Genomic DNA, 13,658 nt, shown 5'->3' on the forward strand with positions numbered 1-13,658 from the left:
ATTGAAGTCTTACCTTAAATCTCTCAGTGCTATGGATTAAAGATTTGTAATTTTTATCTTGATTTTCCCGTGATTTAAACAAGAATTTGAAGTTGAATTTTTTCTTTTTCTTTTGAACCCAGAATCACACAATTATTATGGAGAGAGTTTTCCCTCTTCCATCTGGCAAGGACAGTGGTTTGCCAAAACCCGAGCAATGCAATGAACTCCACAAGATTTTAAGACATGTTGAAATACAACAATATCCATCTGAAATGAAGTGTATTCTCACTGATTTCGTAGAAGGTTTGCAAAGTTTTAGATTTCATTCATTTATAATATGGTCAGCCTGGGATACAATGAGGAAGACGGGAGAGAGGAGTGAATTCCTGTTATTGTTATCTTTGAGGATTTCAGTAAACCGTTACCATATTATCCCTATTTACCACACTGAAAATTGCTGCCAAGCACTTTGTTGTGATTTTTATTCATTATCACCATATGCAAATGTTAGAATCAGCTCTATTTCCTGCTGCCATACTTCATTGCTACCATGCACCACACTGTGTGAGTATGAGCTTTTGAATATGAGAACAATTCTGTTTTTGGGAATAACCACACTGCAGCATTTCTTAAATAAAATAATCTCATCTTGATATTTGGGAACAATGTACGGGCCGTGTACATTTTACTGATTTATTTACTAAGTTAGTCTCCGTTCCAGGACATCACACATTACCCATAAAACTGATTTGATTGTGATTTTATTTGGCTATTCCCACTTCTACTCTAGCAGTTTCTTTTTTCATTACATATTTTGGACAGTTACAAAAGAGAAGCAAATTTCTAAGGGTGAGGTTAATGGGGTCTGTGCTGTTAATGGGGAAAATATTGTAAATTTATTGGTGATGTACAAAAAACTGGGGATTGCTGTTATTCTCATTTTAACAATTACATGATTTGTCTTGTTGAATGCAATTTCTTTCAATCTGAGGTCCACTGAGAAATAAGTTTAAAATAGCAAATACAGATAATTGAAATGTTACATTAAATTATGGCATCACTTTATTGTTCGTTCACATAAGTTTGGCCAATCTAAGTTTCATTTCTTAATTGGGGGAAATATTTTTTAGAAAATTAAGGTAAATTAAGATATATGTTACCAGTGTACCTTTTTTGTTTTTGTTTTTGATATAAACAAATAACGCTATCCAGTTTGCCTTGGAAAAATGTAAGTGATTGCAACACAGGTCATCATTACAGATGTGATGACCCAGGGTACTTTTCTTTTTTTTATATGGCAAAGACATAAGATGTTTAATCATTTTATTACGCATTACAATGCAGTTTTGTTTGATTTTGTTCTTTATGTATTTCCTTCATAATGACCACTATTATGAGGACAAATCATATAAAATACACCTCAGTTACAACAAAGTTGACGTGACTGGAGGTTTGTTATAAATGAGGTCACTTTTGACATTAATAATTTAAAGAAGGGATATAACCTTTTCAATTCTTAAAGTTGGTAAAAACAAATGGATTAGCCCCCCCCCTCTCTCTCTCTCTCTCTCTCTCTCTCTCTCTCTCTCTCTCTCTCTCTCTCTCTCTATCTCTCTCTCTCTTCTCTCTCTCTCTCTCTCTCTCTCTCTCTCTCTCTCTCTCTCTCTCTCTCTCTCCTTCCCTAACCCTCTCATCCATGTCTGCACCATCAATGTCATTTATTACACTTCTTTTTTTTTTTTTTTTCTTTTTTTTTTTTTGTTTATATAATTTTATATTCATGGAGTTGGAATCACAAGAAAGGAAGTTAAAAACGAAAAGGAAGGGCATTTAGCATTTCTGGTGTTCACTAAATGGAACTAGGTTACGTACACCTATTTAAAAAAAATATTGACAGTTAACACTAAAGCTGTATCACCTAGTGTGTAAAGGTGAGGGGTGTGTTTAATAGAGAGAATAAGTTAGATGCTTTGACAGAGGTGCCCCAAAGTCAAATACTAGCTAACAGTTTATTTCTATTTTTAATTTTTCAGGTATTGGTATTCGTGGAGATGTTGTTAGTGTCAAACGAGACCTTTTTCATCAACAATTGTATCCTGCTAATCTAGCGGTTTATGCATCCCCAGAAAATATTGAAGAATTTGAACAAGAGCGTAAAGTAAGCAAGCTTTTCTTTATTTCCTTTACATTTTTGCCAGATTACTTACCATGGTGAAAAAAAGAGAAAGGATCACTCTTTGAACTAATTTAAACTGTTCAAAATTTTATTAATTGTGTGGTGATATATGTGTGGCGCTCTGGGAAAACAGGGTCAAACCTACAATTTTTCAAAATTGAGTTGGTGGTATAGGCCAAAGGCCAACACATAACTGAGCAATATGTTCTTTATTTTACCTCGATATCTTGATTAGATCCTAAGATATGGGTGTTTATGTCCGCAGGGGGGCAGAAATGGGAAATTGAGAAAATTAGCATTTAAAGTCAGAGTAATGTTTTTTTTCACCGCAACGGCACTTAAAACCCCATTACTTAAGCTATATCAACCATTCAAAGCTTGCATGATCATAGTAGAAACATTATAAAATGAAAATAATGATTAAAGACAAGATAGGAATATAATCCGATATAAAATCGGATAAAACAACGGAATCATCATTGTTAAGATTAAGAAGTCTTGCAAGTTGTTGACTGGAAGTCGCCATTTTTTACAAGTTTCGAAGCGAAAGTTCCGCTCGGATCACAAAGCTATGACAGTTTTAAATTTAAAATACACTAACGTGAGAAAAGATATCAAATATATTGGTTAATTTTCAATGTGATGCTACGTAGTAATTAAAACACACTATTTGATAGTTTTGTGCGTAAGACGTGATAGTAAAAGAGAAGTATTTTCGCTTCTCATGTAACGAGAGTCTCCTCATGCGCAAAACATCGTGGGAATGGAATTCGTAGTAAATTCATGCGCACTATAACCCATTCAACAGCTGAGTTCACAACCTTTCGAATGATACCAAACAGATGAGGTTTGTGATCGAAAGGATAAAGAAAATGAAGCCCGAAACTTGGAAGTTTAAAATCATATTTTGAACTAGGGTTTTGGTTGTTACCTTCATCCTTAGACAAAGAAGTAAGTTTATTAAAAACGATTTTAAAAGTATTTAGAAGCCACTTTATGGCTTTATACTTGGTGAATCGAAAGTTAATATGATGGTCTTTAGATTTCTACCATAAACCCAAAATAGCAAAATAAAATCCATCGAGCTGTTTTTGCTTGTATCTGCGTTACATTCTCAGCGACTTTGACCCGGTTTTCTCAGAGCGCCACACATATATTTTGGGATTGCAGTCCAAATTTATAGTGTTGCCACCTAAGAATATTTTAAGACACTGTGAACAGTGTTCAACTTTACTCATGAAAAGAGGATCTTAATGACACACTTTTTCCCCAAATTGCACATTTTTGATTCTTGTGGGTGTCATCTCTGTTAATGTTTCAAACTCTCTGGGTATTGATTAAGGACCATCACTCAATGGTTGTATCTTTAACAGTACCATCTCAAACAATCTGAAAGAAATTGTTTTGGTTAAATATTAGTATGAGAATTAAAGTTAATCCTTTTTAGTTATTGTAGGTTTGTTATTAACACTGACATTTGAAAAAAATAAATAAATAAAAGGTTTACATCTCAATTGTTTGTGTGGTTTTTGTTTTACATATTTCATTGTAGTTTTATGATTGTGTATCTATTTAAAATATGATATTTCAGTAAATTTTGAGTCATTCAATATCAAATGGTTTTCATTATTTTTAGGACAAAGGAATTGAAAAGGCAGAGTCAAGATTGGGTGTTTTTGCAAGAATGGTATGTATTGGGATTTATATTTATTTTATTAAACTTATTTCAGGAAGTAAATCGAGATTTGAGACGTTTTTGTGAAGAATCTTTTTCTTTCTAGTCTATTCATAAATAAAGCAGACAGGAAATGAGTAAACAGGTAATTGACAAGATTCATAATTAATGAAGAAATTTGAAAAAACATAAACCAGAAATGATGGCAAACTCAAAGACAATTATTGTTAGTGTACTTTTTGTTGTTGGCATATTGGTATAGTACAAAAAGGAAAGAAATTGTGAAAAGCAAAATTAAACTTACTGCAAACTAAAATGTAGATTCAATTGTACAATGAAATAAGTTTTAAAGCTGATCGAATTTAATGGAATTGGTTGGAAATCTATTTATTGTTTTGTTATTCAGACCATGAAGGAGTTAAATCACATGGAGCTGGAGATTCCAATGAACGAAAATCAATCTTGGGAACTTACTAGAACTCACATTGTGGTTGCGTTCAGAATTCAGGTTAGTTTTATACACGTTATCATCATTTCATCGACTAAGATTTTTATTTGCATCTTTCTCTGATAATCAACATATTGTTGTCTCATTTTGTTTGCTGTGACCCTAGTGGGGGGGTGGGGGGGGGGTGGGTGAGGACAGTGTGGCTCAGGCAGCAGTATGGTCTTTGCTTCATACCCGGATTATTACCTAGTTCGAATATCCACTGTGTTATATGAACTTCAACAAGTCACCTTTCCCTTGCTCAATTTGCAGCACTGCGCTGCAAACTGACACCTAGGTTATTTCAGTCTTCCCTTGGAATAGACCCTAAGACAAATCTCCTTGATGATGAATTAATGGGACTCTTTATTCTTTATTTACTTTATTGATTCGTTATGACATGTTGCAAAGGGTTGGTGTGTGTGTGAGAAAGGGGAGGGGGAGGTAGCTGCATCACAACATCCATTTACCCTCGTAGCCAAACACTAGGAAATCATGGCGCGTGGCATTGAAATTAGAAAGAATGGCGATGTGATAAGAATAAGCAGAGAGGTTTCGGTTTTGCTAACTGACCATGGAATGTGTGAGTGACTGTGTGTGTATCACTTTGTATACAAACACCTGCAGTGTAGATATATACACGCATTTGTAACTGTCAGTGTCTCAGTAAATCATCAGTGGTCAAAATCACCGGACACATTTAAAATAAACATTTTATTTTAAATGAAAAAAAATATAATAAATAAAAACCTTTAATTAATTAAGTTTTTATTATGTTCACTGTGTGACATTAGTTTGAGAAAACCGTGTTTGAGGTAAAAAATAGTTCGTGGAAGGAATGGAATGATAATAAAGAATAATGGGGAAAAGATTTGGGACATTTGAATGAGTTAGAGGAAACCACCTGTTCAAGAAAACTGTGTTCGAGGAAACTGTGCTGGAGTGTAGATCGTTGTCAAGAGGGTCCAGATCATATTTTTACACTAACGATTGCTTGCTATTATTTAGACATTGCACATTACTATCTACTTAATTGTTGGACAGGTGAGTCTGAAAAAACACAGCAGAAACCAGTGGTGGAGGAAATAGGAAGAAGACGATGGAGGTGGATTGGACACACCCTTAGAAGAGTTAATTAAAGAAGCTGATATACAGAGAAGTGATAAGATATGAAACGAAATTAAAAGGTTAGTTCATGATAGAGAGGGATGGAAACTGTTTGTCTGTGGTCTACACCCTGACCCAGGATGAAAAAGGAAATGATGATGATGATCGCACACAAGTGAAAACAGGAGGTCTACCAGTGTGTTCCTCATCCTGCATGTCAGATCTCACATCTTCAACTTCCCTGACCCACCTTCTAACAGTTTGAATTGAAGGAGCATTGTGCTCTAAAACTTTGCAAAAGTCTGTGTTTTTGGACAGCAGACTTGCTGAGGAGAGTTGAACAGTTATGATAACCCGAACACGTAGTTTGAGAAGGTTGCATCAATGTTTTGCTTTGCCATTTTCCTTTGATTACGCTTGGACAAGATAGACAAGTACAATAAACTTTCCACGTCACAGCTCGATGACACGACAACCAATTTACTTGAAATTTGGCATCAAGATTTCTTAGATATGTCATATTGTCTCAAATTTTGGTAGTTCTATTAGTGAAGTTATAGAAGAGGGAAACTTAATTCTGAAACACACCACATATATATGTGAAATTTTAAACAAATGTGTAACCATACAATGACAATATTGTTTAAATCATTAAAAATATTTAGATGGAACAGGTTTTTCTGATGACGATCTTCTTGGTAGCTCATAGTAGAGAACTCTTCATTTGTCAGGCATAGAATTCTGACCTACTGGGTGGGGTTCCTTACCTCCCATAGTGGGCAGGGAGGCACATACTTTGTCTTCTATCCCCCTATATCTGTTTTCCAACATGCTTTCTGTCTCTGTCTTGGAATGAGATTACTTGGTTTTGTCCAGGCTATGGCTGGATACCCTAGCTGGGAGGGAAACAGTCAAATGTATAGTTTGAGTTTTGGGAGATGATTTTTTTTCCCCTCTCTATGCACTATTGTTTTGTTTTATTTATATATTATATATGATTTGTAAACATTTGAGTGTATCCCTCTTAGTTGGGACCTGTGCTTGTCTCGCGGGTGGTTGGATGGGAGCATCACCCTTGAATCATATACCTATGATGTTCGCATGGGTGTACGATCCGATAGTGATGTCGTTTCTTCTTCTCTTTACTAGCCTATCCTGCTTCTTTGGTTTGTGATTGTATTTTTGACAGGGGATATTTTTTTCCTGTAAATCTTCTGCCTGTTTGTTCTTGGTTATTTATAATTTAGCTTATGATATCTTTAGGTTATGATTTTGATTTACATTTGTACTATTTTTGTTAGATTGCTTGTTTTTTTTGTTTCAGCGGTCTCTCATATAACCTCAATTGTGTTGGAAGAGACATAAAGCAACAAACAAAAAAAAAAAAAACAAAAAAAAAGACTTTTAGGTGATCTCAAACTAACTACTTTGATAGTGTGCTCTTGGAATCTACATCTGTTTCCTATTTGAACCAATTCCCCTTTGTCTTACCTTTTCTTGGGTGCTTAAATTGTAATTCTAGAACTTCTTACTATCCCATTTTCTTCCTTTTTACTGGCGCTGAAAAGACCTTAATGTGTTGCAAACGCCGTAAAACCCTTAAAAATAAAAATAACAAAATAATTCTGACCTATGAGGATGCTTGAATCATTATCACTCTTTAATTTCTTTCTTTCTCTTTATTTCTAGCACTTCTTACACAATATTTTTCTGTTCACTCTTTCTGTATTTTGCTGCTGACCTTTTCATTGCTAGAGGAAAATTCTTTATATTGTTAGTGACAACTCCACACATTCAACACGTTCAAGATAAGGGAATATTATCTTTTTGTTGTTATCCAACATATAACCAAAATTCAAGCACTTTTATAGCGAAATTTTCTTCTACATTTTAAGGGAATCGAGGTAGAAGAGGACTGCATTGTTCTACCAGTTGAGCCTGTGACAGATTTTGAAGAATTTACCATAAATGTTTGGGTAAGTTATTTATTCTATATAATTCTTAACTACAATATTCCCCAACAGTTCGCAACTTTATAATATCCCCATAGTTATCCATCATGCAGATCACAGTCCTGTTGATTGTAGCAGTTGTCTTTTTTACACAAAAAAGAATGCATAAGTCAGGTGATTTGTATTTAAGGAGTGGAATTAAAGTTCCCTATGGCTCATGATAAATCTTGCAGTGTGAAGTACATTAAGCATGGTGTAAATGGTAAAGGCTGAGCTGCCAACTCCAATGTTTTTCCGTAATTATCCCATCCTAATGTCTAGTAGTTTTGATGATGAAGATCGATAATTTAATATTTCTATTTCTTAAATGTAAAATGAAGGTCAGTTTGTGAAAATGTGAATTTTTTCGAAAATATTTGGCTTTTGGAAAAAAATCCTAATGTTTTAGCTTGAATCCTTATTTGTAGTCTAATCCTGTGTAAAGGTTATTATGGACTATAAGTTATGTACACATATCTTAAATGTATATTCTAGATAGGTGTGGTTACTCACACGTAAAAGAGGACCGTTTGTTCTTGTTCAGTCTTAATATGCTTTGTTTTTTTTTCATTTTTCTTATTTTATTCATTTCCTTTTGGTTAAAGATTTTGTGCAAAATTGTTTTCAGTGTTATATTGTGAACCAGGACATCCATAGTACGTAGAATAAATTTGGAAATATGAGGAAAGGGTTAAAAAAAGGTACAAGAAAACCTATTGCAATAATTATATCCAGAATGGAATAATGAAACCATTTCAAAATAATTCCATAAAGGATGTGATGGAAGTTGTGAAAAAAACCCAACAATTTGAAATAGCATACTTATAAAGTGCAGAGCCGTTATATCGCAAATGCTTAAAGAAGCATTACATCAAAGTCCTGTGTTTTGGGGGGCTTTTTATGTTATATAACGTATAACATAAGCAATAAAGATCTTGTATATGGACATAAATTTTATCAGAGGCCGGTTATATCAACAGGAATCTATTGATATCAATAACAATGGGTCTATATTTAAACCAAAACAAAACAAGAATACAATTTATAATTGGCTAACATATCCTTATATCCATATAAAAAACAAAAAAACAATCAGCGGTACAACTAGAAAGCGGAACAACAGAATGGTTCAAAGTTACAAAAGGAGTAAGACAGGGATGTATTCTATCACCCCATTTGTTCAGCATTTACACTGAAGGTATAATGCGAGATGTGGAAAACGATGTCAGGAGAAGTAATTACAACGAACCTAAAATGCAAGGTCTACCCATAAAAGATCTGAGGTACGCAGACGACACGGCACTATTGTCCACAACACCGGGGGGACTAGAGAATCTAATAACATCTGTAAAGGAACATAGCGAGACCAAAGGCCTTAAGCTGAATATAAAGAAGACCAAAATCATGAATACTGACAAATGCAAAACAGATGCCATCATAAAAATCAATGGAGAAGAAATAGAAAGAGTAAAGAATTTTGAATATCTTGGAGCCAGGATTGAGTACAACGGGAAATCGGCCCCAGATATCAGGAGGAGACTAGCAATGGCAAGATCAAAGCTAGAAAAGATGAATAATATCTGGAAAGGGCAGTGCATTCAAACAAAAATCAAAATCCTCAAAAGTGTTGTTTTCCCAACTGCAACATATGGATGCGAAGCATGGACTATCAGCAAAGCAGAGAGCACAAAGATCACAGCTTTTGAAATGGCATGCTACAGAAAAATACTCAGAATATCATGGACTGAAAAACAAACAAACAAAGAAGTCCTGAGAAGGATCGGAATAAAATCACCAATTCTTCTTCAAACTGTAAAGAAATTGAAACTAAACTATTTTGGCCACACGACTCGCCACGAATCATTAGAAAAGCACATTCTGCAGACAAGGGTAGACGGCAAGAGAGGAAGAGGTAGACCAACAAGAAGCTGGGAACAAGATATATGTGAATGGCTTGGAATGACAGCAACTCAAGCAAGTAGACTGGCGGAAAACCGTAATCTGTTTCGCAAGAAAGTTCGGGAAGCAATGTCCTACGCAGGATCAGCTGACTAGAGAGAGAGAACATATCCTGCTGTGAGGTACAATAACAGCCAATGAAAATGCGAGATTATTGTCCAATGACATCCATGAATGAGACCAATACTTCCAATGGCTAATGTCTCTGTAGTGGTTATAAAAAGTCTTTGCTGTGTGATGTGACGAGAATACCTGTTGCAGATTCAGATAAGAAGTGTACAGTAAACTGTCCCATCCTCATTAAGTTAAGCCTGAATTATTTGCATTGTGAGAAAATAGCTGCTAAATTCTGTTTTTCCTTGTACACGTCACATCAAGAAAGATGTAGATATTCATAAACCATTTTAAAAAAGAAGTTTAGATATAGAATGGACTGGAATGCTTTTTGTTTACCTGAAAAATAATGCTTGATATCACATTATGGATAATCTTGGTTTTGAAAATAATATAGATCCAAATTCCATAACTCTTGATGCCGACAATTTTTTTGTTTTCCCATAATACGTGGAATTTAAAGTGAGAAAGGAGACCTTAACCCAGTATGAAAGAGAAAAGTCTCCCACAGGAAGTGGGAGGGTTTTGTCAATCTATCCTGTGCTGAGTGACCACAAAATCAAGAGTTTGGAAAGCTTTTTGAGCAGCTCAGTTCCACCTTGCAATTTGACACAATGCCATAGTGCTACATTGTCATTGATCAGAACCTTGAGGTCAGAGGTGAAAGTCTCAGTCGATTCCATATGACGAGAACTGACAAGCCAAAAACCTGTCTGCTGTATAGAGAAGCTATCAAGACTCTACCGTGCTTTGCACAACAATTTCATGAGGATGCTTAGTTATCTGATGTCATTGCCAGTTCTTAGGACAGGGTCTATAAAATGATTCCTGATCTTCAGAAATAGACCATAATAAATGATTTTTTAAAAAAGTTAAGGAAAAGCTTTAGACGATATCTTACTCTGTTTGTATTCATTTTTGTTTTCTTTTATTGAATTTTCAGTATGGAAACACAACACCTATTTTAATTCTTTAAAAAAAAATTACTTTCAGATCAATGGGCTAGAGTCTGTTCCCGTAAAATCAAGAATAATTCCTGTATCAGAGAAAATTTCAAGAAAAAAATAAATTTTATATGATAACTTGTTATTTTCATCCTTTTATCCTTTTGATAATAAAAAAAATGCAAACCCCAAAAAACTTGAGCTTTTATATAGCGCAATATCCACTAAACGTGCTCAAAGCACTTTGCAAAGTCCTTGGTCAACAGCAACATTTAACCCATTGCTTCTCCCAAAAAAAAAATCCCTTTTAACCCTGCACTACCAAGCCAAGGGAAATAACTGTTATGAAATACTGACTCTATTTCACAATCAGAACCATTAACTCACTCAATCCTGGAGGTTTTTGCTACATTTCAAAATTGGGGGGAAACATGTATTAAAAATGAGTATGTGCATAGATTGTTTTATTCAACTACCATTAACATGTAAAAATTTAGAAAATTATCAATAGCTTTGATACTACGCCTATAATTTGTCTCAGAAAAAAAAATGTAATAAATAGGCGCAGGGTAAAAGTAACCCCGGGTATACTATGGATATAGTCGGTGTTAGGGTTGAATGAGTTAATGAAACCCTGATTGAAATGATATTGCTTGAGACACTATTGCTATTAGTTTATTTCAACGCCAGTAATTAAGGAGGCTTACAGAGAAAAACATATCTCTGAAGCGCCAAAGAAAAGACAGGACAAGTGGGCCTGGTTCAAATAGGGAACAAATCCACCGATGCGCTCATTTCGACATACCTAACAGTACCAGCCAGCCCAAGAAATGGTCCCCCTATACAGGATACACTAAAATGTTTACAAATTAAAGAAGGAAAAACTACAAAAACCTTGAGCTTTTATCTAGGGCATTAGCCACTAAATGTGCTCATAGCGCTTCACAAGGGGTTCCAAGCCAACAGCAACTGTGTTAAGTGATGTATGTAGGATGAGACGTGATGCTTGTTAGGTGATATTACAATATTTTCCCGACAGAGACAACACAACAATTTACACCTGAGTACGGTAAGTGAATGTGAGTAAAGATCCTTTTCCAGGAACTCAACTATGCGTCACTCAGAGTGGGACTCGAACCCAAGACCTCCTGATCCGAAGGGGAGTGTCATGCCACTAGACCACATAGCTTCAAATGAATAACTGTGATAGTACATTAAAAGATATAATTTGTAAGGAATAAATTATCATCTCTCAACAAAAAGGTACTATTACTATACATTTGACCGCCTCCCTCCCGGCTAAGGATCGACGCAATGATCAGGGGAAAAAAAGCGAGCAATCTTAACACAGAACAAAAACAGAGAGCAACATTAAATGGAAAACAGATATGAGGGATGGAAGACAGCAAGTATGGACTTGGCTGTGCACATGAAAGATACCTATTTCGAATATCCAGCGCGTTATGCGGCTTTCAGCAAGCCACCTCACCCCAGCTCAATTTGCGGCGCTGCGCTGTGGCTGACACCCTGGGGCCATTTCTATGAACATGGACTAGGGCTTAGTCTCTGACTATCTCTGACTTCAGTCATTGACTTGAAAAAATTGGATTTCATGTGAGCTGACTAAGCAAGTCCGGGACTAAAATCACGGCACCTTCGGACTAAGTTTGTCCAAGTTTTAGTCATTTGCCGAGGCAAGACCTCATGCTTTAGTCTGAGTTTAGTTACTAGGAGACGTCATAGCGTCAACAAGATAGCAACTATTTTTAGATTGTGTGAGCTTCGATTCGGAAAGAAAATACATCGGTTACGAATGACAGAGGTAAAAAGTGTCCTGTTGACACTGGCTTAAAAAAAACTATAAGATAAGTGCAGGTCATAGAAAGTACATATTTTTCTGAGTAAAAACTTTTTAAAAAACTGAATCTATCGGCTAGTGAGTTGAGGAGTGAACAAAAGACTCCGAACTCAAATGGTTTGCATCAAAGAACAACCAAAAAAAAAAAAATGATTAGAAAGTATAGTGAAGACAAAAGTTATTCTGTTGACATTGCAATTGGCTGAAATAATGTGATTAATTAGAACACACCTTCTCTTTTGTGTAATTATTTGTTTTTTTTTGGTTTGTTTTTTTGTTTAAATTTCTTTGAGTTTCAATCTCGGTGTTCGTCGTCACAATGAAACTGCCATTGGCCTAAATATAGAATTGACAGTCGACGATGGACATCATTGCAGTCTATAACAGTGGACAGTTAATATCACATGTGTTGCTAATTTCCTCTTTGGAAATCTTTTGCGTTGTAAATATGAAAGCGCGTGTATCATACCTGCCTTCGTGTAGTAGAGAGGTGATGTTACCCGCACAAAATAGCCAAATTAGTCATGATCCTTACAATGCCCACTTCTAGGCAAGAGACTAACTCGTCCAAGACTAGAACGCGTTCATGAAATCCTATTTTTATAGACACTTGCTTTGCTTGGGCTTAAAACTAGCTAGTCATTTACTAGACTAGTAAATTACTAAATCTAGTCCTCGTTCTTGAAAATGGGCCCTGGGTCATTTCAGTCTTCCCTTGGAATAGACCCAAGACAAATTTTTGCTTGAGAATGAAAAAAAAAAAGGAACATTATTGTATATTTACTTTATTGATCAGTTGAGGGAGATAAATTTATACATGACATGTTACAATTACAAGCTGTTGTTGTGTATGTGTGTGTGAAAGGGGGGGGGGGGGGGGGTTACTCTATCACAACGTTAATTTACCGTCGTAGCCAACTATTTGCAAATCATGGCGCGTGGTATTGAAAATTAGAACGAATGGCGACTTATCACTTGATAAGAATAAGTAGAGGGGTTTTGCGAAACGGCGATGGAGTGTGTGAGTGGTAGACACACCTGCAGTGTAGAAAGATACACGTGATAAATACATACAACTGTCAATGTCACAGTAAATCGTCAGTGGTCGAAATCATCGGCGCATAAACAATCTTTTACTTAATTTTTTTTAAAATTTACATTAGCTAGGTGAAATTAGTTTCAAGAAACGTGTTCGGTTCGAGGTAAAAATTAGTTTGAGGAAGGAATGGAATGATGACAAAGAATACCGACTTTGAAGCATGCTCTTATAACCCCATTCTATAAAAAGGACAAACTAAACCTAGCTGGAAATAATTTTAGCGGCTGTAGGATTGCAAAACTACATCCCAGCTGCCCATGTCAAAT

General features: G+C 35.4%; 1 protein-coding gene across 1 annotated transcript in view; it reads left to right on the plus strand.

Annotated features, from left to right (window-relative positions):
- Positions 1-10,573, plus strand: part of LOC144971565 (large ribosomal subunit protein bL9m-like) — an 89,068-nt gene extending 78,495 nt beyond the window's left edge. Inside the window, exons 6-11 of the mRNA XM_078912607.1 lie at positions 123-285; positions 2,016-2,140; positions 3,795-3,845; positions 4,240-4,341; positions 7,323-7,403; positions 10,485-10,573. Of these exons, the coding sequence (XP_078768733.1) occupies positions 123-285; positions 2,016-2,140; positions 3,795-3,845; positions 4,240-4,341; positions 7,323-7,403; positions 10,485-10,559 (597 nt within the window). The 3' untranslated portion in view covers positions 10,560-10,573. The remainder of the gene's footprint in view (positions 1-122; positions 286-2,015; positions 2,141-3,794; positions 3,846-4,239; positions 4,342-7,322; positions 7,404-10,484) is intronic.
- The last annotated feature ends 3,085 nt before the right edge of the window (positions 10,574-13,658 follow it).

This window comes from Berghia stephanieae, chromosome 4, assembly GCF_034508935.2.
Source record: "Berghia stephanieae isolate SIO BIC M18660-M18661 chromosome 4, UCSD_Bste_1.3, whole genome shotgun sequence".
NCBI lineage: Eukaryota > Metazoa > Mollusca > Gastropoda > Nudibranchia > Aeolidiidae > Berghia > Berghia stephanieae.